Below are 26814 nucleotides of genomic sequence, written 5' to 3'. Positions count from 1 at the left end.
TCAACTCTTATAAAATGGAGATTCTTTCAATTTCTTTCCATTTCAGCAGATTGTAGCGTATTATTATCTATTATTCCAAATATAAATTGATAAGCCTCATGTATTATCCATCAGTAAGTAAATACATTTAGAACAGCGAGTGTGGAAGGGGATGGCCAACAACCAATCACAGAGCAGAACGACAATAGCAGGCAGCTGAATATTCTGACGCCGATTCTGTGCGACATGCCGGATAGAAACGAGAATGAAAAACATGCGAAGTGATGCTTGTTGACAGCATCATTTGAGTTTTGCTTTATTTACCTTATAAACGTACTGTAGCTATCCTGAAATTAACTGTCAATAGCAACGAAACGTTAAGTGTTGCCTCGTATGTTTACCTTTAGTCTCTGGCCCATAAGTCCATCTGTCTTAGCAGCACTAGCATTAGCAGCTAACCCTACAAGACATAGTAACGTTACTTAAACGACATTTTGACAGCGTTTTAGTATTTAAATCTACCACCGCTGGTTTCTGCAGTATGAGTTATGAATATGGTGGCGGGGGTGGGAGAAGAGGTGGAAGAGGAGGTGGAAGAGGAGGTCGAGGAGGAGGTCGAGGAGGAGGTCGAGGGTACAGAGATGGAAGCAGAGATGGAAGCAGAGAGAGATGGGACAGGGGAGGCGGACGGGGCTCAGGGGGACAAAGCTCGGACTTCGACCAGGACCCAGGAGGAGGGGGACAACGGGACCGGCCTCCCCCACACCTGAAGGGACGGGATATCGGTATGTGGTACGCAAGATACGGAGCCGTGAGGAGGAAGCAGGCTGACCGGAGATCGGTATGTGTTTGGATGACTGATCGTGTACATTGTGTTGTCAGTTTAATAGAAATAGGTCTGGGCAGTCCGCACATAAAGAGGTGGGAGGACAGGAGTATAACTTAAGTAAAAGTATAAGTACCAGAGTGTAGGAGTACCCTGTTACAAGTCCTGCATTCAAAAGGTTACTTAAGTAAAAGTACAAAAGTATTAGCTTCAAAATAGACTTAAAGTACCAACAGTAAAAGTCCTCATTATGCAAATTGGCCCATTTCAGACTAATATATATAATGTGTTTATCAAAGCTGGTAAGACTTTGTAGACTACAGGGTTGCTTGTGAAATGTCTCCAGCGTTCAATAAAGTCTCATTTTAGTGTTGATTATATTTCACATCATTAATCCAAATCTGCAAAGTAACTAAAGGTACAACATAATTGTAGTGGAGTAAAAGTACATAACATAAGTAGCATAACATGGAAATACTCAAGTCAAAGTTGTACTTAAGCATAGTACTTGAGTAAATGTAATTAGTTACTTACAGAACTACACATAATAAACACTAAAGTTACAAAGAGGTGACAGCTTATTTCTATCTCTGCTAGATAAAAGCTCTGCCCTCGGAGCCCAGTTGTCAACTGCAAAGTGTGGGGCATACGCTGATTTAATGGAAAATGGTTCAGATCAGAAAGTCTTCTATTCTATAGATATTGTGCAGAATAGTGACACTGATCGGTGGCCAAAATCATGCAGATGGGTGAAATACCATCCATATCCTTACACATCTTGTATCTTGATTAATATTGTGATATACAATAGCCTGAACAAACTTTGCCTGAATGTTTCCAGCCTTCATTCATAAAACTGTATTATTAGGATCTTAACAAAGCCAAAATTACCCATTGATCCAATACCGTATGAATACTGCTATTTGTATATTTATTTACAGGGTTTTGATTAAGCATCCAAAGGGTTGAGGGTGAACAAATGTAGTAGGAGTAGTTAGTGCTAAAGTAGCAAATAATTCTTAAGCCGTCACTGAAATGCAAAAATAAGTGAACAATACGCACCGCTATTACATTGATTTCACATTTTCACAGGGATACTGTAAGATTTTTCAATGAGATTAAATGAAAGGATACATTGACATTTTTAACCCTTATTATTGTGTTCAAACAAAGACCCTGGTGTCACATTTGCTTAGGCCAATTACAAGATAACGACTCAAAATTCCCCTTTATGTCTGTGTGTAGCGGCCGGTGGTCCAGATGGATGCAGCCAGAGAGCAGCACATTACGAAGCTGCTTAACTCTGTCCAAAATGATCAGCCTGGTCCAGCGAGAGACTGCAGGGATGCAGGAGCCTCTACATCTGACAGCTGGCGGTCAGCTGCCAATAGTAGTGGTCATTGGTGAGAACAGCCTACAAAGCATTTATTTTCAAACTTGCACATTATAATGTTGAGCTTACCCTAAAGAAAATGGGAGTATTAGAAAATAACAAAGTTTCCTAAGTTATTTGACTGCTGAAACAAGTTTGTCTCTAATTTGTACATGCAGTTACTTTGATGGCGAAGCGTCTGAAGAGGATAAAAAGAAGATTGAGTTCAAGTCTGAAGAGGAGGAGGAGGAAGTTACTCATAAAACACAACGGTAACTTTTGCAAGCAAATCAGATGTACTGTTCCAAAAATGTAGTTTCCTATTTGATTATGCTTTCTTCAACAATCAGAGAGCAACCAATATAGTCTTGTGATCCACGATATTGTTGATATTTACACTTTTAATGTTTTTGTTTAGTTACTTCTCTCCAGCAGTTGTTAAAGATGAGGCTCCAGATGCGTGGGATAAAGACGACCAGCAGGAGAAAGAGGAGAAAGAAAGTCTGAAAAAGAAAGACAAGGAACTGGAGTTCTTGTGTCAAGAAGTAGTGAGGGACAGTTCACTGGATGAACGCTTACAGAGAGATCTGCAGAGCAAGAAATCTGATCCAAAGTACAAAGAAATGCTGGTAAGCATTAGGATTACTTTCAAGTTTTAAATATACAACAGTAAAAGGCAAGGCTTTTAATCTACTAAAATAGGCAGTGCATTGTTTGCATATCTCCGTCAACTTGTTACGTTGACTGTTATTATCTTTTTATGTTCCTGCATATGATGATTTCTCTGCAAAAATTGGATTACTAAAGCAATAAAAAGTGGGGTTTAAGAGTGAAACAAAGGTAATTGGAGATGGAACAAGGATCTGAAATGTTTAGTTTGTATGTCATCACAGGAATATTATCATAACATTCACTATATAAAATGAACAAATCATGAATTATATTTGGAAATATTGAGGCTTTACTAATGTTACGTGCCGCAGTTGGTGCTTGTGTGTGTGTGCTTTTGTGTGTGTGTCTCTCCTTCTCCTCTGGCTGCATGTGTGCAGCATGTGTGGTGTAGTGTAGTGTAGTGTCTCTGTGTGAGGCCTAGTTTAACCTGTGTTTTGTTTATTGTTAGGAAATGTGCTACAGTTTACCTTTTTGTGTATTGTTTAATTTAGTCACTTTCTTTTAGAAGAAAGTTGTTCTTAGTTACTTTAAGTTTATTTTGCAAATTGGCTGGTGAGCCTCTTTTCCTTTTTATTAATTAAAGCATCACTTTGTGGCTTCAGCAATCAGTTTCCTCTCCTTTTTCTCTCGCCCGGTTATTTTTGTGTTTTGTTACTTCCCTTTGTACCCCTAGTTTAGGAGGGAACGTAACAACTAACATTACTTTTTTTTGTCTCCAGAAATTCAGGGAAAAACTACCGTCCTATAACAAAAAAGAGGTACGTTTTACATTGTACTCAAATTAATGAATAATTCAGCAAATAATCTCATCTCCATCATAATTCACATTTCTGCTAAAAAAAACAATTCCTTCAGTTTGAAATGTGATCATCATTTATCATCACCCTTCTCCTTCTCCTCATCTCATAAATCCTTCATGCCTTCATCTTCCCGTCCTCAGGAGCTTGTGCAACTGATCAACTCTAGCCGGGTCCTGGTGGTGAGCGGGGAGACGGGCTGTGGAAAGACCACCCAGGTCACCCAGTTCATCCTGGATGACTACATCAACAGAGGAGTGGGCTCGATGTGTCGGGTGGTCTGCACGCAGCCTCGGCGAATCAGTGCCATCTCGGTATGCTCTCTATGTGTCTTTCATATCTGACTGTGTTGGATTGTGTTGCAATGTGCATACTGAGGATAGATGTGTGATATGATGTTTATGCACACTGTCTGCATACATAATTTCTGGCTTCAGTCATGTAAATTAGATAGCTATTCTTTGTGCTGATTATTTTCTTGAATGTATTTTTCTCTCAGGTAGCAGAGCGTGTATCAGCGGAGAGGGCAGAAAGTGTAGGAAATGGAAATTCATGTGGTTACCAAATCCGCCTGCAAAGGTAAGACAGTCTCTTTAAACATATGAGGCATGGAATGAAGTACTGTGATTGTGTAGCGTCACCAGTGTTAGGGTTGCAGGTAAACTCTTTGTTTTATTGGTACTGATGATATGATGTCTGAACCACATGCTAGTGTAGATAAATAAAAGGCTAGTAGGCCAAATATTACACAGGATACAAGCATTTTCATTGAAAAGTCATTTTAATTCCATTGAAGCCATTCTCTGATTTGGTGGCCTTTAAATGTCCTTGGTGCAGTTGTCCTGAGGATCGTGTTTGATTCAAACTGTAATGAAAAAGGCAGTTATAAATATATATATGTTCATCTTTGTTTAATTATAAACAAGGTCACATTTGACATGAATCCGCAATGATGCCTATCAAGACTGTCAATATTAATTTTCCCCGGGCGCCGTACATAATGGCAGCACACTGCTCCTAACACTAGGATGGGTCAAATGCAGAGAAACCGTTTCGTTACATAGTACCTGTACTACGTGATGACCATAAGTTGAATCTTCAATCTTCTTCTTCAATTAATTTCTTCCTTAATGGATGCCCAACATGAAGATAGATAAGAGGACTCTATAAGATACATGAATACCACAGAAAATAGTTTTTTCTGAAGGACAGGAGACATATTAGTTGGGAATGATCATCCGAGAACAAGTGCATGGAAAGAAATGGACAAAGCTGGGGAGTGAGCTGAGAGTTATTGGAGACAAGAGGGTGCATCAATCTAAAGTGAGTATGGAGTATGAGAGAGGATGAGATGGATGCACCAAAAGGGGAATCAAAGACGCAACTCAGCACTGATATGAAGAGAGACTGATACAGGGGATAAGAAGTCAAATTAACTCGGTGCTAGACTGTTCTAAATCTTTTTATGGGATGCGATATCTTTGTGAAGTTGCATTAAATTACTGCAATTAAACTCTTCATGGAAGAATAACTGTCCCTAAAGCACTGTTTTGTATCAAAGCGCTTAAATACAGCCCAAACCATTTAGAAAGGCTCAGCTGTCACCGCCACTGATGGAGACCATGGGTGGCTCTAGTGGATAAATCCAAAAGCTTTGTTACATTTCTGTTGATGTGCCAGCTCCTCAGACTGATTTTTAAATAAGTTCACTTTTCAAGTACTCGTTTGTCTCTCAGTGGGTCATCTACATCTTTGAAAAAAACAAAACACAAATTGGCTAGAAGAAAATACATCTATTATTTGGGAACTTAGGTTTCATCTGCAGGGAAGAAGTTTATTAGTCTGCACAACTCAGGCAGTGCAGACAGCAAATGATGCGTGGTTATAATAATCATAAAGTAGTTTAGAGAAAGTAAGATTGATCTGATAATTCAAAGCTGTCATTAACAGAGACAGTTAAACACTTGTGTTTGGGATGAACATTATTAATGGCAGTATAATGTGTGTAGATAACTGATGAGCAGTGTGCTGAATCAACATGCACTTTTGCATTTTAATCTCTTGCTAACACAGCTTGGGATCTCAGCTACAATCCATTTAGTTGTTACACTAAATGGATTCCGAACTAGACGAAGCGGGAAACTGTTCTGGGGCCTGATGTCTACAGAGAGTCAGCTAGTCTTTGCTAATTCAATTGAAATCCTGTTTGGGGATATGCCCTGTTAAAGTACAAACAGATCAGATGAGAGCCTTAGTGCTGCTTTATTACCTAACTTTGAGGCTGTTTCTGCAAATCCTTGTGATAAAACGTAGATTCAAGTGTGTGCTTTCATGTTACATAATACTCATTTAATTTGTGATGAATCAGATAACCATACCCTGCCACCAGTATTGCATTATTGACAAAGATGTGCACATTTAACATAGAGCGTGATGGTTTGGGGGTCAATAGAGGCCCAGCAGCTATTTTCCCTGTGGCACCTCAGCAGATGAATCCAGCCAAAACGCCGGGAGCCCTGCTCCTTTGTCATTTTAACTTTATAATTAACATGCCCGATTCCTGCCCAATGACTCTATTTCTCTGTTATTTTATCTGCTTTCTTCAATGTATTATTTATGTTGTTTTATCATTGCTTTTGGTGAGGTTTAATTATAACCTATAAGCTTTTTTATTTATTTGGTTGTTTATTTTAACACTGATGTATGATAATAATTCTTCGTAACCCTGTGCTTCATAAAAAGAACTGCTTCATAATATATATATATATATACGTATTATTGTTATTGCTGTTATTTCTCTTAATGTTTTTTCAGAAATGTCACATTTGCAAGCATCAATTATATAAAAAGCTTCTTATGTAGTTCAGCTGACAGTAAAATACATTTGTCCAATGTGTCATAAGAGAGGCCGCTTTGTATGGAATTAAAATAAGTGGAAAGTCATTTCACTAATTGCTATTCAAGAGAGAAACTTTTATCACTAATACTTAAGCAAAGTATGATATAAAGATAGTGTGAACATAAATGCCTATTACAGCCAATCACATTTCTGTATCAGCAACATCCATCGCAGCTTTATGCCCTCTTCTTTGTCCCGGCTGAGCATCAAAAGATTTCCGCTATGAAATACTCTTAGAGCACCCAACTATAAAACTCCTAAAATAGACCAGGAGCGTGGAAATAAAGGAAAGATAATGGGATCTTTTGTTGTCACATTCACACATGTAGGAACATTAACCAGAGACTCATTATAGTATCTTTGTCTTAACTTTATGAAAAGTCTTGATTTGTGTCATTTGGAAAATGGAAATACTTTTTTCTCTTCCCTTTTCTCAGCCGGTTACCACGGAAACAGGGTTCGGTCTTGTACTGTACAACAGGCATAATTCTTCAGTGGCTTCGCTCAGACCCGTAAGTCCCCACTCTGTTTTATCCCCATTGATTGATGGAGCATTAGTATGGGTCCTCATTCTTAAAGTCAGGGAAATGAAGACACACACACACACACACACACACACACACACACACACACACACACACACACACACACAGATTTTTGTGGAGAAGCTGGTCACGCGGGCCTTCAAGAAATCTAAAGTGAGGCACACTATTGTGGACCACAGGGACATCATTAACCTGTTAAGCGCCATAGCCCCCGGGGGCTTTTCATGAAATGTTCACGAAACTGTGTCTCAGGGCTTCTTAACACACACGCACACACACACACACATAGGGATGGGTACCGAGCCCCGGTTTTAATCGGGCCCCGGGGCTGAATTATTAAAGACCGTGGTACCGTTAAGCTCCGACGTTATCGGTCTTTTTATCGGTACTGGAGACATGTAAAATATATGTCATATGTATTATTGCTACACAAACATTATATTGCAGTTTTAGTGTCGCCAACTCCGTTTCTAATATGCAAAAAGACTGCAAAATGCGTCTATGATTATGTTTAGTATTTTCGATCTTTCCAATCCAGACGAGAGATCTCTCTCCCCCGACACCAGTGACTCATCCCTGCATGCTCATCCTTGCATTCTGAATGCATTCGGGAAAAGCACAGAAACTAAGTGAGGGTGCCAGCTTTTCTTGTTGTTCTGCTTCACTGTTTTTCAAAGTTGGCACGACTCTATTGAGTCACTTAAAGGTCCCATGTCATGGCCATTTCTACTGATCATAATTCCATTGTTGAGGTCTACTAGAACAGATTTACATTGTGCAATTTTTCAAACTCACATTGGTTTCTCATGCAGCATCTCTGTATGTGTATTCACTCTCTGTCCTAAACGGCTTGTTGGAGCTCCTGCCCCCCCTCCCTGTGAGCCCACTGTGCTCTGATTGGTCAGCTCGCCCACTCTGTTCTGATGAGTCCACCACCGTTACAGCGGAACATCAGTGATTATGTGTTACAATGGCGTTTGTTAGCAACCAGAAAATGACACCAGTAATGACAAACAGATGAGAATGCTGCGTGGGTTCTGGGTGCCGTGTCGGCGGGACGTTGCGTGGTGTAAGCGCGCCACAGTTTCGCCGCTGCGAGGCTCCACTAGCACCCCCCCCCCCAGCGCGTCACAGTTTCGTCGCTGAGAGAGTGTGTGTGTGTGAGGAGCTCCACGGATTGGTCCATTTGGACCAATGGGTCCATTTGGGTATGGTCACGTCACTGTACCCAGGAAAAAAAAGAAAGATCTCCAACGAGGCGTTCTGGGGCAGCATAGACAGGTCTTTTCTGTGTTAGAGTTTTATTCGCTACAGGGTGTACTTTAAGGGTGTGTGACTTTGCAGACCGTTTACATAACACACAAGGGGACGGGTAATAACCAGAAAAGCATGTCACAATGCACAACTACTGTACCGACTTGAACTAAAACCTCTAACATAAAAATGTTTTTTTTTCATATACGCTTAACTTTTTAGTAACTATGCGGCAAAATGTAAAAAATATAGATAACGACCAAACTAATAACATGAGCTTTATTTGACAGACATATTAGATACAGAGTTGCTATTTGTCAGGAGAGATGAGGAGGTACAGACATTTGATCTAAAGCAAAGACTTTACAGGAGAGGTGTCATGGCCATTTCCACTGATCATAATTCCATTGTTGAGGTATACTAAAATAGATTTATATTATGCATTTTTCCAAACTCACATTGGTTTCTCATACAGCATCTCTGTAAACTGCGTGTATTCACTGAATTTCACTCTCTGCCTTTAACGGCTCGTTGTAGCTCCAAAAGCTCCAGCCCCCACCCTCCCTGTGAGCACAGTGTGCTCTGATTGGTCGGGACGTTGTGAATCGCGCTGAGCTCCGTGGAGGTGTTGTTTCCTTGTTTAGGATACATAGCGAAACACAGCCAAACTCATCCTGAGCACACGCAAACTCACAGTCGAAGTAAAAACAATAAGTGTGGCTTGATATTGAGTAAGAAAAAGGTTGATAAACGCTGTGAGAATGGGTCTGCAGAGAGAATTTCGCCGCGATCCCAACTGTCTGTTATCAGCCTGCAGCCAGGGAGGAGAAATCAGCTGAGCTGCCTGCTCCCTGCACACAGATGTGTGTGTGAGGAAGTCTGTGGATTGGTCAATTTGGACCAATCAGCGGGGGCTTAACGTAACGGCTCCGCGGACGTAACGTAACGGCTCCACGGATTGGTCCATTTCGTTCCGGGTACGGCTTGACATCATGCCGTCCCGGGAAGAATCAAATGGTCAATGACGTATCTCCAACGAGGCGTTTTGGGGAGGTAGAGTTTTACTCGCTACAGGGTGTACCTTGAGGGTTTTGACTCTGCACACCGTTTACATGCATAAAAACCTTCATAACACACAAGGGGACGGGTAATAACCGGAAAAGCATGACACCTCTCCTTTAACAATTTCTCCGGATTTTTGTGTGTGTCAGAATGTTGTCTAGTATCAGCCACCTGGTTTTGGACGAAATCCACGAGAGGAACCTGCAATCTGACGTTTTGCTCGTCATCGTCAAGGAACTACTTAACCTTCGAGATGACCTCAAGGTCATCCTCATGAGTGCCACGCTCAATGCAGAGAAGTTTTCAAAGTTTTTTGGTATGCAGCCCCCCAAATGACAAACTAAAGTTGGTTTATTAATATTCTTGCTTTGTATATTGATTTTGATTGTTCCTCCTTCTTATGTATACCTTTTCCTCTGACAAACATTTAGACAACTGTCCAGTTATCCACATCCCTGGTTTGACGTTCCCAGTGGAAGAGTTCTTGCTGGAGGATATCGTGGAGCTGACGAGGTACAGCAACACTGCTCCACAACACACTCATTAACTCCCAAACATGTACAGACAAAAACAAATAGAACCTTTATAACCCTTTTTTATTTTTGATTTAATCTATTATAAACCACTTTGTGTATCTGCCAGTTATCGCCCTAAGAATTCAGACCGCCGGCCCTCATGGAAGAAAGGCTTTATGCAGGGCCGCCAGTCCAGACCTGAGAAGGAGGAGAAGGAGGCTGAGTACAAGGAGAGCTGGCCTTGTTATGCGCGCACTCTGCAGGACAGGTGAGTTTGTTAGAACAGCAGAATAGTGAGATCTGCGATTTGCCCACGTGATAGATGGGTTTTAAGTTGGAGAATGGGATGGTTTGTTTTTGTGACCTTCACAGTTTTAAATAAATAAATCCTCTTCTTTGTGAATTTGAATTTAAAGATTACCATAGATTGTAAAAGCTGAATATAGAGCCGGGTGAGATCTTTGAAACACTTGACCCTCTGAAAGATTTGTCACTTGAACACTGATTTATGCATCTGCAGTGAAGTGTTGTACCCAATGTCGGTGCAGTTTATACTGAAATAAATAGAAAAGAAAGCAGTGTTTTAGCTTCTTTAGCTAGTATATTACCTCCCCCACATTTATTAAGACCAGCTCACCTTAAGATGTCATCGTCCTCCCAATAACACTCAACAAACAGTCTTCTTCATTTAGTACAGATTGGCAGTGCGGTCCCTTTTCTTTGCCAACATTATTACTGCTCTGTGTCGCAAAAACACAGAATGTGCGAGAATGTAAACATGATTACTTCTAGTGTACTGTACTTGTAAAAAGCACAACGCTGTCTCTACGCACAGCACTACCATCATGTTGTGAGTCAATGTGCAGAGCTTAATCACTTTTAATACTGTATGCCGGTAAGACTGTGATTCCAAAGTATAATTCAGGCTTGGTTGGCATTTTAAGATTCACCCATAGGACCCATATAGCACTCCATCATTGAATGGAAGGGGATTTATAGTAAGGATAAAAAAGATGATTACGTCTGTGCGGTTATTCTGCTGACTTTGTGTGTGTTTGTCTGCGTGTGTGAGAGAGATGGATATTGGCCCACAGTAAGCCAGCCTGAGCCTTTTGGAGTTGCAATATCTGTACCGTATATATGTATGCCTCGTGTGTAGTCTGTTCCAAGGGCTGCCTGACCTGCTGCTGGGTTGCACTTGCAGCAGGGGGTGTTATTTATTTAAGTGCCCTGAACTGATGTCCCTATGAAATAACTTCTGTCGCAGTAAGATCATGTCAATTGCAGGGTGACTTTATTCCTATATATTCTCATGCTAAAAGCAGCTCTTAATAACAGCTGAACCTTTTTTCGGGAATGTTATCGGAATAGATTAGTGCAACATCCATATAGTAAGGGGTGCAATATTTGTTAAATGGGAAATATGTGTCAAAATACCATTCTTCTAAATTAAATATTTTGGTGTTGCAGAGACGTCTCGGCCTACAATTCATATTCTACAGACTTAGGAAAAATAATCTTTAATTGGTACACACAATCACCATTTACATTTGTTTTTATTGTGATTCATATTGCAATTTAAATACCAGACAAAAATAAACATAGTCACATATTTTGCAAAACCTTCTCTCAATCCACTTTCCAAAGCTGATATTTTATTCACCCCTTGCATATTTTTTAACCTCTGATGTTTAATGTTTGTATCCCTAATGATTGTTTAACTTGCATTTGGTGTCACAACAGTCAAAAATAAACTACAGTCATACATTTTTGTTGATGAATTATTGTATGCCGATTAGGTTTAGCGGATGGTTGTGTAAATTGGGCGGGGCAATAGTTGACTGGTGGTTGTTGGGAGAGGGCCATTAAACACACTTTATCCCTGGGGCCCCTGGTACATAAATGCAGACGTAGTCATCAGGGGCTTATATAAACATTGATCCTGTTTTACCTTTTTTCTTTTGATCATTCATTCTGTTCACACTGAGGATCCTGCAGCTTGAGTTTGGTCAATTGAGTTGGTATCTCCCAAAGGTACAGCAAATGTTTTTTAAATGTAATTTTTCTGTTTTGCATGCGTCTCATGTTTTACAGATACTCCGACCACACCATTGAGGCCCTAGAGATGTTTGACAATGATGACAAGATTGACCTTGAGCTGATCTTGGCACTGATTCGCCACATTGTGCTCAAAGAGGAGGTGAGATTAACGTTGTATGTCTGCTTTGAGGGCTGAGTGACTGCCTCCTGGTGTCTTTAAATTAGATTCTCAAGAGGTGCGTTTGTACTCCATTTTATGGAAATTGGATTCCTGTGAGTTTGTTATATGAGTCTGGGTAGTCTAAAAGACCTGAGTGCTTCACAAGAAAAGAGATGTGTTTTTTGGCATGAAAACTCCGACTGTAGACAGGCCGACAGTGCAGTTGTCCATTAGGAAGATTAAACTGCAGTTCAAAGAAACTCACAAAAGGAGAATTACAGTGCATTCCTAGGTAGAGCAGATGGAAGCAACAGGAGGGCTCGCTTCCAAACAGAGCGACATTAGATCAGAGGATACAACACAGAACCTGGCAGCAGATCTGTGCTAATGAGTGATCGAACAGATGCTCTCTCAGCGCACATCAATTCCCTATTTTCTCCTTCCAGTTCTTGTTACATTACCAAGTTTTGATGTTATTTCAGTGTTCGATTCAGACTTTGGTAATATGGAATATAATGACAAACGTCTATTTTTTTTGTGTGAATTTTTTACTTTTTCAGTACACATGGTAACTACCTCCACATCAGAATTATTGGTGCAGACAAAATATAGGCAAAGCAGAACATTTCGAAAAATAGTGAATTCCCTTTTCACATATTTTTTCGCAGCATGCTTCTTTAGTTACTGTGTGGGGAAACAAAGCTGCAGATTGGAATAGGCTATCACAATCAATTTAGTTTACCCTTTTTTTCAGTATAGTATAAACAAGGGTGAGGACAATTCAGGAAAGTGCTAGAATCGATGGAAGTGAAATAATTGACACACGGTCTGCCCTAACTTACTCTGTATTTTCCTAAGTGAAGTCAAACTAGTCTGACTTATTTGTCAGTTTGTGGCTGTGTATGTGGACCACGTATACGAGAGAGCAACAGAAAAAAGAGACAGGCCAGGAATGAGGAGTGACTAATGCAGATTGACAGAATAATTATCTCCTTCCCTATGAAGCCGTATCTCTATCCGTCACGGCCACACTGAGCCATTGGACCAGCTGATTCGCCGTGGCATTGTCAAACGGCCGAGCGGGAACTGGCTGACTTGCCGTGTCGGCGTTCTGAACCGAGGCTACGGGCCGTCTGCCAGCCTTTCCACTGTGATGATTGCTTAATTATGTTGCAGGAGTCTGGGATTAGACACCTCGGGGGATGACATGCAGGCATTAATGAACGCCTGCTGGGTGCAACTAAGTGTGTGTATGTGGAGAGTGTGTGTGTGCGTGCCAAATAGTAGGCCAACTCTACAGCACTTACTGTGCTGTTGTTGATTATTTAGTTGGAATTGGTCAGAGTGTGTTTCTGTCCTGCATGTGTGAGGACATGTGTTTCTGTCAGATTGTGAGTACACACACTGCCTGCATCTCTCTCGTCCTCCTCTCTCTTTTTCTCTTTCACATGCACGGGCATTAACACACATGTGTATGGTCCCATGTGGGTGCCAGTATCTGAGCACTGGTAATAATAATTAGCTGTAATTAAAAGGCAGGGGTGCTCAGGGCACAGAAGCTACTTTTTATCTCTGTTCTTCTTTCCTCTCAGGAAATGAAAAGTCCTTTTTATAGAGTGGGTTATTTTTCACCAGCGTGATATTATCCTGGGTATATTGTTTGCTTCAAGTTTGTTTCATGTCTGTGTTAATGATTTAGTCACTTAATTACCTTTCAAGATGCGACCTTACTTTTGTTTATAACTCTGTTTAAGTATGGGTATCAAACTCAATACTTTAAAGTACTGCCTGAAATGTTATCGTAGCACCTGCCAACATGGGCATCAATATCCTGGTTAAGTTCAATCTTATTCTTTCTTCAGACATTTATTGCCGTAAATCAGCAAATGAAGAAGAACCTAACTGTATACAATATATATATGTAAACATCTTGAAAGGCTGCTTGTGTTAAGACTACGTTAAACACACATGTATTGAGAAGTTTGTCATGTTATTAAGTGAAAATGGTTTATTGAAATACATGTTCATATTCCTCAAAAGAAGAAGTTGGAAAAAAAAGATCATATTTAGTATTATCAACCAATGCTCAAGCACTGATTGGCTCCAGGCTTACTGCTATAATCAAAAGAAAAAACTGGATATATAATGCTATATATGATTATAATCTGCTATAATATCCGGTCTTGCATGATTAATTGATTGATTCTCCGTGTCATAATGATGGCTGCTACTATAGTAACATTGCTCCTCCATTAATCACCCAAGGTACATTATTGATTGAAGCATGATGGGATGATGTTTTAAAGTTTGAGGAGCTGACACTTTCTTTTAGTTAAGTGGTCATCCATTTTATTTTTAGACGGCTTAATGTGCAGACATGTGCTCTGGCTGGAATACCTCCAACTCTCGCTCTGATCCATTTGTGTGTCTGTATGCCTCGATGTTGAGACTTTATCCCCGTGGTAATGTAGAGCAGAGGATGTCCTAGAGGGAAGATGTTGTCATAATGATGTTGGCAGGCGATGTCAGGGCCTATTGTGTGGCTAAATGTGGAGGTTCGGAGCTGAGGACACGGGCACCTTGTTCACTTGGCTCAGTTGTTGCTGAGACTCCTCTGGCTAATGGCTCTTCTCTGAAGCCCTGCTGGTTTTTTGTTTGTCTTTTCAGCTGCTAAGTGTTGTGTCATGCCTTTGTCTGACAGGAAGGAGCAATCTTGGTCTTCCTGCCTGGCTGGAGCGACATCAGCAGTCTCAATGACCTGCTCACGGCTCAGCAGATGTTCCGATCAGGTACAATAACAACAACCAACATTATGTGACACGAGCATACCAGTGACTTTCAGGTTACTATGCAGAAGAAGAGATCATTATTAAGCTACGGTTGTGCTCCACCCTAACATGTGTTCCGCTTATTGGTTCTTCACTTGGATGTTTACCCTTCACTGTGCAGAAAATGTTTCCCCAGAGTAGAACTCTATAATGTTTTTACATTCAATTACAACTAACAGAATTTAAAAAAAAGCTAATTTAATTAGAAATAACATGGATTTTAGAAAATACTGAATGGCCATTTCACCTTTGACTGACATTGTATAGACTAACAAGCAATTTATCAATGAAGGACACATTTCATAATTAGTGGAAATATGTGTTAGTTGCAGCCCTTGTGTTAGGTGAAACACTAACAAAACCTCCACTTCACAAACTGTAAATATAGTTTTCAGTAGTAGACTACGTTTTAGAATTTTACATTCTTAACCAAGTCTGAGGGGATCTTTAAAATATTGGATACAAAAAACAATGTCTGTGTTGTTTTCTGCTCATATTAAATAATAATAAACCAGATTATTTTATTGCATTTACCAGGACATCCAAGGTTACATTTGTAAATGTAATTGTTTCCAATTCACACACGAGCAGTATAATCTTGTTTGAGTTTGTCTTTGTGTCCTTTTGTGTTTCAGATCGGTTCGTTATCATCCCTCTGCATTCCCTCATGCCTACCGTTAATCAGACGATGGTCAGCATCCCTGTCTCTCTGTCTGTTTCTGTCTCTGCCTGTGTCTGTGGATTGTCCTGCTTTACTCCCTCTTCAATATCAATAAAGTCCATTCAATCTCATCTTTCTCCCTCACTCTTTTCAGGTGTTCAAAAGGCCTCCTCCTGGAGTTAGAAAGATTGTGATCGCTACCAATATAGCCGAGACCAGGTATATACGTGTCTGTGTGTGTGTGTGTGGGTGTGCTTTGTACTTATTTGTTTTTCTGTCTGATTTAGTATTTATTCCAGCCCCTTTTTTATTTCTCTTGCTCTTTTTCTCTCTCCACTACCCCCCACAGCATTACCATAGATGACGTTGTTTATGTGATAGACGGAGGCAAGATTAAAGAGACACACTTTGACACCAACAACAACATCAGCACTATGACTTCAGAGTGGGTCAGCCTGGCCAACGCTAAACAGAGGAAAGGACGTGCCGGCAGGTGTGTATGTTTATACGGTTATCTTTAAAACCAGGACATGCTCTATAACAGTGCCTCTGGGTATGCAATGCTAATTTAGAAGGATTATTATTCATTCTATGTGTCATGTCAGCTCTCTGTCACTCTGCCCCATGAGCCCTCTCCTTCCCATCTGTAACCGTAGTGCTAACAGTCTGGATGTTTCCAGTCGGTGACTCCAGACGTCTGTTTCTGTTAGCGGGCACTCACACTAAAGTGGAGCAAGGCCTTATTAGCAGGAGCTTCTTACAGTGTGACGTTTCATCCCACTGATTTTAAATTACGCTTTTTGTCACAGGACTGATAACCTATTTCTCTTTCCTTCTTTCCCACTCTCTTCTTGTTTCCAGAGTGTGTCCGGGGAAGTGCTATCACCTGTACAATGGTCTCAGAGCCAGCCTGCTGGATGCCTATCAATTACCTGAAATCATGAGGACACCGCTGGAGGAGCTCTGCCTGCAGATCAAGGTTGTGAATGTGCAGAGAGGAAGGGGGAGACAGACTGACAGAGAGAGACAAATATGTGTTGGCTGTTGAGATGAAGACAAGATTGCTGTGAATGAGTTGTGTGGGGACGAGGACAGTGTTGCTGCTTGTTGACATTGTATTGAAATACAGCCTCTCCTGCCTAATGAAAACTAGGGATTAGCATTCTGGGTTGACTCGTCCCCCTTGCTCTCCAGCTCTCTCTCTCTACCTCTTTTTGCTGACAACATAATCGCTTCTCTTCTGTATCTGTAGCTTTCATCTTTGGATGCTTACTATTTTTTCATCTCCTCTTTTGAAATACTCACACTCCACTCAGACATGTTTCAACCCAAGCTAATGGAACATTAAGCCAAAGTTCACTCAGAATCGAATGATTGTTATCTCCGGTGGCTTTATTGGATATGCTTTTGAGTGTGTTTTTTTCACGACTTTAGTCGAGTGCGTGTGTGATGTGGTTGAGAGAGGCGGACTAATGCATCAGTTTGTCCTTAAAGTGAGAGAAACACTGACGACATGCACACCCTGAGCAGACTCTAATGCACAAGCACTCCAACACCGACCTATTAGTCATTGAATTACTGTCGCTACCTTACACTTCAGTTCGTCACGGGTAGATTTGTTTTGTTTATTTTATAATCTCTCTTAGTGTAGAAGTGAATACAGATTTGAAAATGTTGATTTGAATGGTCTGATCTTTCATCATCATCTTATTTTTGTGCTCAGTTTTGGTTGTTTAGTCAACGTTATAACAGCAATATGAGCAAACCATGATACAAATAATCCATATATTTCCCACAATTCAGTGTTTGCCACACATGAAAAGCATATAGACAAACAGGGGTGGATTAATTTTGAAAAACAACATGTTTTTGCTGATACATGTGTAATGTGTTTTTCTGCCTAGATATTGAAGCTCGGGTCTATAGCCCAATTCCTAGAGAAAGCCCTGGACCCCCCGACTGAAAAGGCTGTTAACCTAGCCATCAAGAACCTCATTGACCTGGTAAGAAAGTGAAAAGATCATTCAAAATGTACTCAAGGTCTGCAACTAATGATACGTTTTATTGTTGAGTAATTTGAGAATTTTTCTGGTTTGTATCAGTTTTTTTTATTTGCTCTATGAAAACTACAGAAGATGTGCTCCCTGCAATTTCAGATTTGATGTCTTGATTAGTTTGTTTTGTACAATAAACAGTCTTTGTAATAGTAAATTGATCATTTTCAGGTTTTATTCTAACAATTGCAGTAATCTCTAAGCCAAAGATAATAGAAATGTTTGGTCTTTTTGCTTGAACAATTAAAACAATGATTCATTGATTTTCCAAATAGCCGGGTAGTAATTTTAGGCCAGTCACCTAATTCATTAATATTGTTTATTACAAAGTTCAGCTTTATTTAACCGTTTCTACCAACATTTATAGGAAGCGACACCATCTTGTGATGTGAGCATGTAGTTTCAAGGTCTACTGTCTGAAAGTGTTATCTACAAATCTTTCCAAAGATGTTCATCCTTTCATGGAGGAGGTAGGTCGAAAGAGGACTAAAAGAGAAATCGGTACTCATTCAAAGATTGAAAGGATAAAGCATGATCCTTTTTTCATGCTAACAGAATAGTTAAAATACTATGAAAATCAATAGAGGAAGTGGAACATGGGTTTGACAGTAACAACACTCAAAGCAGCAGTTAAGAGAGCCTTAATAAACCCCAATTCATATTATGTGATCAGGTTTAAAACATCTTTATAAATGTTGCATTGGTAGTGGCGTTTATATCACTGTGTACAAGAGAAGACGCGTTACATATTTATTTTAATTTGATAGAAGGTTGCACAGGTTTCCAAGTATGTGTCTAAAAGAACAGAAACGCTATAAATAACTATAATTTAACACCGAATGAACATTGAATGACTAACTCCTATATGTTTATGGTGAGGTATGGAATTTTAAAACTCATACATATGAAAATGGCTAACACTTTCTAATCATTTACTTAAAATAAAGGCACAAACTATGAAGCGTACTCCCTTATTATTTGAAGCACATAATTGCCTCTTCAGCCAACAAGATGACCTTTATCCCACACATGTCCAGAGTTACTGTAGTGAACTAGCAAACAAAGCCAAACAAGGTTACTTCACTAATCCGATTGAATGCTCATACACATCATTTTCAATTAAGTAAAGGGCTTTTGCTTTGCCTGAACTCTACGTGAACTGAAAGCTTTTAAAAGATTATTGCTGTGTTAACAAATGCTTTTTTCACTTGTTGAGCTGTAGATGACTGTGTGATTTCCTTCTGGTTTTTGTGACTGCGTTGTGTGTTAGAACGCCCTGGATCATTCAGAGAATCTGACAGCGCTGGGTTTCCACCTGGCTCGTCTGCCTGTGGAGCCTCACATCGGCAAACTCATCCTGTTCGGAGCCCTGTTGGGCTGCCTGGACCCCGTGTTCACCATCGCTGCTTCACTCAGCTTCAAAGACCCTTTCTTCATCCCCCTGGTAGGGCACTGAGTTCAGTGAGAGTTGCCAAAGAAATGTCGTTGTACTTTGTATGATGGCAATAAAGATATATTCTATTCTAAACATGAAAGCTTGTGCGACGGCGTCAAACGTCAACTCATTGCTGCACTCTCCTACTGACTTATTCAATTGCAAAGTTGGTCTTAAAGGGACCAATGTAAATTACTGCTTTATTTTATTGCTATCTTACTATATTTTTATTACAGTGTTCTTAATATAGTTCGCTATCTGTGTTCTTTTTTAAATGTTGTTTTTTATTTGTATGTATGACACCTAGTCAAATTCCTCATACGTGTGAAGCTACCTGGTAATAAATCCGTTTCTGATTCTGATATTTTTAAATGCGTCTGCCTCTCTCAGGGGAAAGAGAAGATGGCAGATATGAGGAGGAGGGTCCTGTCCAGAAACTCCAAGAGTGACCATCTCACTATTGTCAACGCCTTTCAGGTAAGAGAGCCACAACTGTCACATGTGTCCTACCTCTCGGTCTGATGTATAAATATATATATATAAATGGATCCCGTCTTAAAAACGGGCCGCTGACGTCACAGCCCTCTTAAACCGTGCTCCGCGCTGTAGTGGAAACGCGCCATTAATGTATCCGTTGATAGGGCTGGGAGGAGGCGAAACAGCGTGGTTCCAGGTGTGAGAGGGAGTACTGCTGGGACAACTTCCTGTCCGCCAACACACTCCAGGTGAGCCAGGCTGTGCTGATCTCTATACTGAAGTGCTGTTGAAAATAAAACGACATAACGTGTTAAAGTCAGCTTCTGCCTGGGCTGATACATCATGCAGCCTGTTTTAAAGTCGTTGTTTTATCATTTAGATGCTGCACAACATGAAGGGTCAGTTTGCTGACCATCTCATGAACACAGGCTTCGTCAGCAGCAGGGACCCCAAAGATCCCAAATCTAATGTCAACTCAGGTAACTGTCTGAAAATTGTCTTTTTTTTTATGGGATCTTAAACGGAGCATTAATTAAATTCAATGTGGGACATGTATATGGAGCAGAACTCATTTTGTTTTTCCTCTATCTCTCACTTCCTTCCTCAGACAATGAGAAGTTAATCAAGGCAGTGATTGTAGCCGGTCTCTACCCGAAGGTGGCCATGATCAAACCATCTCACAGCAAAAAGAGGCCGGGGTGAGTCTGCTAATTCAAAGAGGGAGCTGAACATAGACGGATAGAAAAGAGCTGCCGAGCATAGAGAAGTGCACATCATTGTTATTGATCTTTAGACAGAAATGGAGCCGTCACACTGCAATATCTCAGCAGACCTCTCAGGTAAGAGCTGTGACAATTACCTGAGGCTGTGCCGAAACAATGTTAAGAAAAAACAGGTGCTTCTGCAGCTAAAGATCACTGCACTCATCATAAAATTGCCCTCAGGCAGCTGTCGTAGAGTGTGTGCAAAAGACAGACGCACGCTACAGGCAGACGGACCCATCCTCTCACAGTAGAGCTGTCACTGTTGTTCGTCAGTGACCCAGTTTCACAGTGAGGTTGTGATGGTAAGTCATTCTCAACAGTGTTGATGGCAAGCCAAGTTTTCCCGTCCACGCCACATCTCTGAGTTATTTAATGGATTTATGGCTCGATGAAGAACTTGTTGTTTGTTTTGCTGCTGTCTGGTACAAGCAGCTTTGTTCCCTGCAGTCAAGCAGTCTGTTTTGTCTTGCTGACACAAACACAGTGTTACTTTTATTTAAAGGTTTGCCAACTGCATCACAACTTGTCTTTGGAAGCCTCTGAGCTAAAATGAAGGAGGCTTTCTTTTTGCGTCGTATAAACAAGACAAAAGCACCTGATGGGATGTTTCCAAAACTACTTTCTCAATCAAATCATTTTAATTTAAATGAAGATTCATTTTAACAAAATGTATTCTGGTTATTTGGACCAAGTGATACAATAAAATAATATATCTGTTTTAAGTGTAATAAGGTAGGATCTCTGTAAAACATTAAAACATACTGAAAGCGTGCTCTCTGGTTTTGAGTTTTCCTCTAATAAGACAATGGACAGAAACAAATCTAATCTAAATCTATGCAGCATAAACGGAGTGATTGTGTTTTATTAAAAAAATCATCTTCCTTTTCTGGAGCTTACATATCAGCAACGCAAATTCAATTCACTGTACAGATTAAAGGTGGGGTAGGTAAGTTTGAGAAACCGGCTCGAGATACACTTTTTGTTATATTCCATGGAATGCTCTTAACATCCCGATAGCAATGAATATCTTAAGTGCTTTGACAAAAAATCCATAAAAAAATGTCATCTGTGGAAGCCGTAATACTGTAAAAAGTATGGCCAATCATTTTAGCCGGCCCGGCTAAAATAACTGGATAGCCTACCTGCCTGTCAGCCTTCCATCGGGGCACAAACTTATCTCGTGCCCTCATTGGTCATGTTCGTGTGTCTTGGAGGAGGGGCTCTGTAAGGAAGTGGCAGATTTTCTCCGGTTGTGTATTTTCAAATTCTAGCGATCTCGAGCCGGTTTCTCAAACTTACCTACCCCACCTTTAAGGTTAGTTATACTAGTGTTACCAACATTGCCCCATGTGACATCATTTGAGACAATATTTGTATTATGTTGTAAAATATTTGGAGTTCCCTTTATATCTCTTTATCATATACTGCAGTCCTGGAAACATGTGTGGCAATAATTCTGTTTTAAACCAGCTATGACAACTAACAATTATTTCAAATATTTAGGAAAATATAACTATAACAGTTTTCACAACACTGACGGTGTCTACTTCCAATTCCTTGTTCTTTTTGGACAAAAGATGAAAACGTTAGTTGGTCCATTAACAAAGTTGCTGCAAAATGTCTGTCAACCAAGAAATCCCTAAATGTTGCCCTATCATTGCTTTTTCCACCTTCAGCAGTGATACCAGTTTCACATTCTCTCCTTTTCTCAGTTAACGAGATAACGATGCGAAGAAAATCGACCCCATTTTGCCAACCGAGTGTTTGAGATGTGAACACACACACTGACATATTTTATTTCTCAGGGTCAAGGTGTACACCCAGGCTGATGGAAAGGTGTGCATCCACCCAAAATCAGTCAATGCTGAAGAGACGGAGTTCAACTACAAGTGGCTCGTCTACCACCTGAAGATGAGAACGAGCAGTGTGAGTAGGCCAGGGGATAAATAAGCACATAATACTGCGTTTCAACTGCTGCGTGAATGTTTATTATAGTTGAGTGTGCATTGCTGGGTTGGATTTGTACATATGAAGGGTGCATGTGAGTGGGGAAAGGGCCATTGGTTAAAGGTTGGCAGTGGTGCCACGCCAGCTTTCCACTGAATGAATATTTGATTAAAACGCTGCCTTTCAACTCTCTCTCAAAGGCGCTTGTGCTTCAAAGCCTCCAGACACAATGTAAGAGGTGGTGATGGTGGGGGGGACAAAACGGTCAATGCGGCTCCCTGACTACTTCTATCTTTTTCTCTTTTGCTGTTTTTTCTACCCCTCTTCACCCTGCCATTTTCACTTCTCTCCCATCCACCAGTCTTTGTTCTTTCTGTGGTGTCTCTCTTTGTGAGTGTTACCATTCGGCAGAAAAACACCTTTCATGTCCTCTCTGATTGCCGCCTGTGCCTTTGTCTCTCCCTTTGCTGCCTTGGTCGTTATATAGATTTTTTTGTTGTTGCTGGATTTCACCATTATTTTTGCCGGCATTCAATGCTTTTTAAATGCTTATTTATTATTTGATTTTTTTGTGTGGTCTGTATGCATTTGTGTCTCTTATGAAAGTAAGGTATTCTGAGACTGTGAGACTTTCAAGGTTGTTTAAAGAGAGAGAAAGGAAAGCAGAAGACCAGGGCCATTTAAAAAAATAAAAAAAGGATGTAAATTGAAGGATGACGTCAAACTTTATCTCCTCTGACGCATGTGCCTCTGGTGATCCATTACATTACACATTCATGGGGCAAATGAAGTTTTTTCTCCTTGTCTCTTTTCTTCACCTTTTGTCTACTTCTCTCTGATGCTCGTTACCAACATTTCTTTATGTTACCTTGCTGAAATAGCTTTTCTTTTACTTATGTCTGCTGCTTATGTAAACTCTATGGCTTTGGCCTTCAGAGTGTCTGCATACAGATCAGTGCACAACATAAAAGCAACAGTTCTATGTACTGTCTGAGCATTGAAAACGTACCTTGTCATTTCTTTTATAAAATGTTTTTTTTTTATTTGGATACACCTACTATGGATGAGCAGCTGTCACAGGGAGAGAAATTGATGGAAAACACATTTGCGAGATTCACTAACAGGGCAACATGACATTTCTCCTAACACTGGAGGCACTGAAACACATTTCAAACTTGCACAGCCACTCTTCACCAATAGGACACTTTCAGCCCACACCACAGAGTAGCTGTAGGGCCATGTGTGTCATAATGATCCCGCTCACTGTCACCGAGCGTGTTAGCGTGTTTGTTTGTTTGAAATCTCCCGTCGTGGTGTGTTTGCATCATCTCTCTGCTTGTCCTCAGATCTTCCTGTACGATTGCACTGAGGTGTCCCCGTTCTCACTGCTGTTCTTTGGAGGAGACATCACAATCCAGAAGGACGAGGACCAGGAGACCATCGCCGTGGACCAGTGGATCGTCTTCAGCTCCCCGGCACGCATCGCTCACCTGGTCAAGGTAGGTGACAGGATGCACTCAAAACAAAGCTAATGGCGAGTTGAGTTAACTGACCTCCCCTTCCGGCCTTTTTCTACAGAGTTTAAAGAAAGAGTTGGATTCTCTTCTGGAAGAGAAAATTCGTAACCCTGCTCCTGTAGACTGGCAAAACCGTCAGTCCAAAGACTGTGCTGTCATCACCGCCATCATAGACCTCATCACCACCCAGGATAAGCCTACAGTCAGCACCAAAGGCGGAATATGGAGGCCTGCTCCGAGAGGACAACACACTCACTTCAAAGACGACAATGATGATGACGATGATGATTAGAAGAGGCCAGGTTCTTGGCTGGATATGAAAAGAAGAACTTCAAACCTAAATCCTTGGACACAGAGGTTAGATGAGATATTCATAATAACCAGCTGGTCTCCTTGATGATGCTCCTGAAGGCCAAACCCAGGACACAAGATTACTGGAGAACATTCTGCACTGTAATTGTTTGCCTATTCTGTCATTATTTTTGCAAGGACCAATCCGTGTTTGGATACCCTCAGTAGCTGTTTTGTTTATTTTGTACAATTCTGGTTAAGTTAAATCTAGCTCTTATTTTCAAGCAATATCACTTATGGATTGCGCAATAAAGAACAAATGGGCAAACAAAATGTCTGGGTCAGTTTAATCTGCCCTACTATGCTGTAAAATTGTAGGAATTCAAACACAAAATAACCATTACCCATGGAATGGAATTTTTCTGAGTGAATGTGGGATTGCACAATTTCTTCAGAGTTTTGAGAGAGCAATCACTAACATCACCTGGGTAGTATTTGGTTGGAATGAACACCTGCATAGCTGTAAACCTTCAGCAGCACACGGCTGCATATTTGATTTAAAAGCCCAAATCTCAAACGTGCTGTTGGCTCAAGGATTTATGCACCTTCTTGATGTATCTGCACTGAATGTCCAGAGAACTCATAGTTGATTTATTGTGTTCACTTGATGAATAAAAGTAGTCATTTTCTTTGGTCTATCTATCATAGGTGCTTAGGGAAAAGAGATGTCATGTTGATCATTGAGAGTCCATGACAGGCTCAAAGTAATCCAGCTTTTATTTATGGTGGCTGATTGAAATTCATAAAGTTGACTAGACAAGTTTCTGCAATATAAATCTGTATTTAAAAAAAAAAAAAATAACATGTTACAATTCAGGCTGTTTTACATATTTACATGTTCACAGATTTACAATAGTTACAAGTCAAGGAAGCAATTGAAATAAAATAAAAATATGCTTAGATGTGTGGTAACACATTTCATTTTCCCTGAGTGCAAACGCAAAGCTTCATCTATACTCGGGTCCTTCCAGCTGGAGGCTCTGCCCGCTACTGTCATACCTCGCTTCATGCAGCTCAACGGTGGTTGTGGTTGTCATTTGGGCTAGGCCAGAGTGTTGGGATTGATAGGTTGTTTTATCATCACACTCTGACCAAGCCATTCATTTACTTTGGCTGGGCATGGCAACACTAAAAAGATGACTCACACTGGACAATCACATTAAAAGCAGGGCTGGGCAGGACTGTTGCTCTCACCATCAGCACACACATTCATTTCAGCTTGTAGCATCGCAGATATAAATCCTAAGGGGAATATTTATATACACACCCCTGGCTGGCATCTAATGTGTGTGATATTTCAGGGTGTCCAAATCTTTGAGTGGATGGAGGGAAAATGGCACTTGTGACACAAGAGTAAAGTCTGATTCATGGTGATGACATTAACTGGTGACAAATGGCAAGGTAGAGAACAGATACTAGGCCCTTCTGCCTAAGCGGCGGATGACATATGATAGTAAATCTCCAAGAGGACTGTCATTCTTAATATCAAATTAATTATGAATTATTCTATTTACATTGGCATTCGGACAAGTTGCATTTGTTTTTGTCCTGCAGCTCAACTGAAATCTTATTGTATTTTCTTGTAAATATAATTATAATCATTTCACTTGCCATCAGATGCTTCTGAAATCATTTCTTCACTAGCCCACACACTGTCGGAAGCTGCCAATTCCACCGTCTTGCCTTGTTATCACTTCAACAATCAGAGTGACATTGTTACTGGCAACGCTCCTAATCACATGGCCTGATCCTCATTAATAGAGCTCACATTTGGCAGTTATTTTCACACTGTTTGGTCTACTTTACCTATAGCGGTACTGTAGTCTCATTATTACATTGCACATCACAAGAAGAAATATGTTTGGAAAAAATAAAACATTTACAAATTTCACACCAACACTTGTTATGCAGCAGGGTGTTGAAAGCAGTGACTCGGGCAGTGGGTGTTTTCCAACCAAACGGGGAATTAATGAATGTGACAGATCCCACCCACACAGGGACTGATGATCAGTAATTAAGGAAATCTGCTCTCCTGCTGAGTTTGTTCTGAACAATCTTTGCTTTGAAACTCAGACGGCATGCCTGATATTTAGTGGAGGTGGAGCAGAAGTTTTAAGAATAATGGGTTAATCTTTAAATCACTGTAAGAAAAAGTCTAGTTTGTTCCATTTCGTCCCTGAAGGCCGGTCAATGCTGCTGTTACTGAACTCATACGTCTGGGTTTAAGTTTTAAAAAGGCAGGTCACTGGTGAGTCAAAGGGTGAGAAAAGTCCTCTGTGGTTCAATCACCGGAGTCATCCTGCTCACACGTTAGTTTCCAACCCCTGCAGGCGATCCATCCTCTGCATGTTGCGCTCAATGCTGGCCTGGCATGTGATTGGTTCGGCACACTCGGCGAGGAACCACCCCCTTTCTCCATCGCGCAGTCGCTCACCCTCATACCAGCCTAAGAGAAGAAATTGCACTATTACAGGAATATTAAAGCACTTGTTGCTTTTTTTTTATGCTATTACCATGACACTGCTTTTGATGGTCAATGCTCTCTGTTCTTTACATGAAAATCAGTTGCTATGGTCACCAAAAGGGAAAGGTTCCCAAGGCCTCGGTATGTTTGTGTAGGTTTAAAAACACATCTTCAAACAGGTGTAAAGTCCATTAT

At 40.6% G+C, this 26814-nt stretch overlaps 2 protein-coding genes across 2 annotated transcripts in view; one reads left to right on the top strand and one right to left on the bottom strand.

The window, feature by feature from the left end:
• The first annotated feature begins 233 nt into the window (after positions 1–233).
• On the top strand, positions 234–24954 carry dhx36 (DEAH (Asp-Glu-Ala-His) box polypeptide 36). Its single transcript, XM_034115029.1, has 26 exons — positions 234–820; positions 2051–2208; positions 2357–2449; positions 2596–2806; positions 3569–3607; positions 3790–3960; positions 4146–4225; positions 6983–7057; positions 9556–9722; positions 9838–9919; positions 10049–10189; positions 12016–12121; positions 14823–14910; positions 15585–15640; positions 15765–15829; positions 15960–16103; positions 16472–16589; positions 17515–17613; positions 18935–19108; positions 19490–19576; positions 19741–19824; positions 19956–20055; positions 20184–20274; positions 22146–22266; positions 23634–23786; positions 23866–24954. Exons 1-26 carry the CDS (start codon positions 521–523, stop codon positions 24094–24096), a joined length of 3234 nt encoding a protein of 1077 aa, XP_033970920.1. The 5' UTR covers positions 234–520; the 3' UTR covers positions 24097–24954.
• Positions 24855–26814, bottom strand: part of LOC117470306 (rho guanine nucleotide exchange factor 26-like) — a 31134-nt gene continuing 29174 nt past the window's right edge. The window contains exon 15 of the mRNA XM_034115031.1: positions 24855–26601. Coding sequence (XP_033970922.1) covers positions 26459–26601 — 143 coding nt within the window. The 3' untranslated portion in view covers positions 24855–26458. The remainder of the gene's footprint in view (positions 26602–26814) is intronic.

The sequence above is a fragment of the Trematomus bernacchii genome, unplaced genomic scaffold, assembly GCF_902827165.1.
Source record: "Trematomus bernacchii unplaced genomic scaffold, fTreBer1.1, whole genome shotgun sequence".
NCBI classification, from domain to species: domain Eukaryota; kingdom Metazoa; phylum Chordata; class Actinopteri; order Perciformes; family Nototheniidae; genus Trematomus; species Trematomus bernacchii.
The sequence above is the reverse complement of the archived record's forward strand: the minus strand, read 5'-3'. Positions and strand labels throughout refer to the sequence as shown.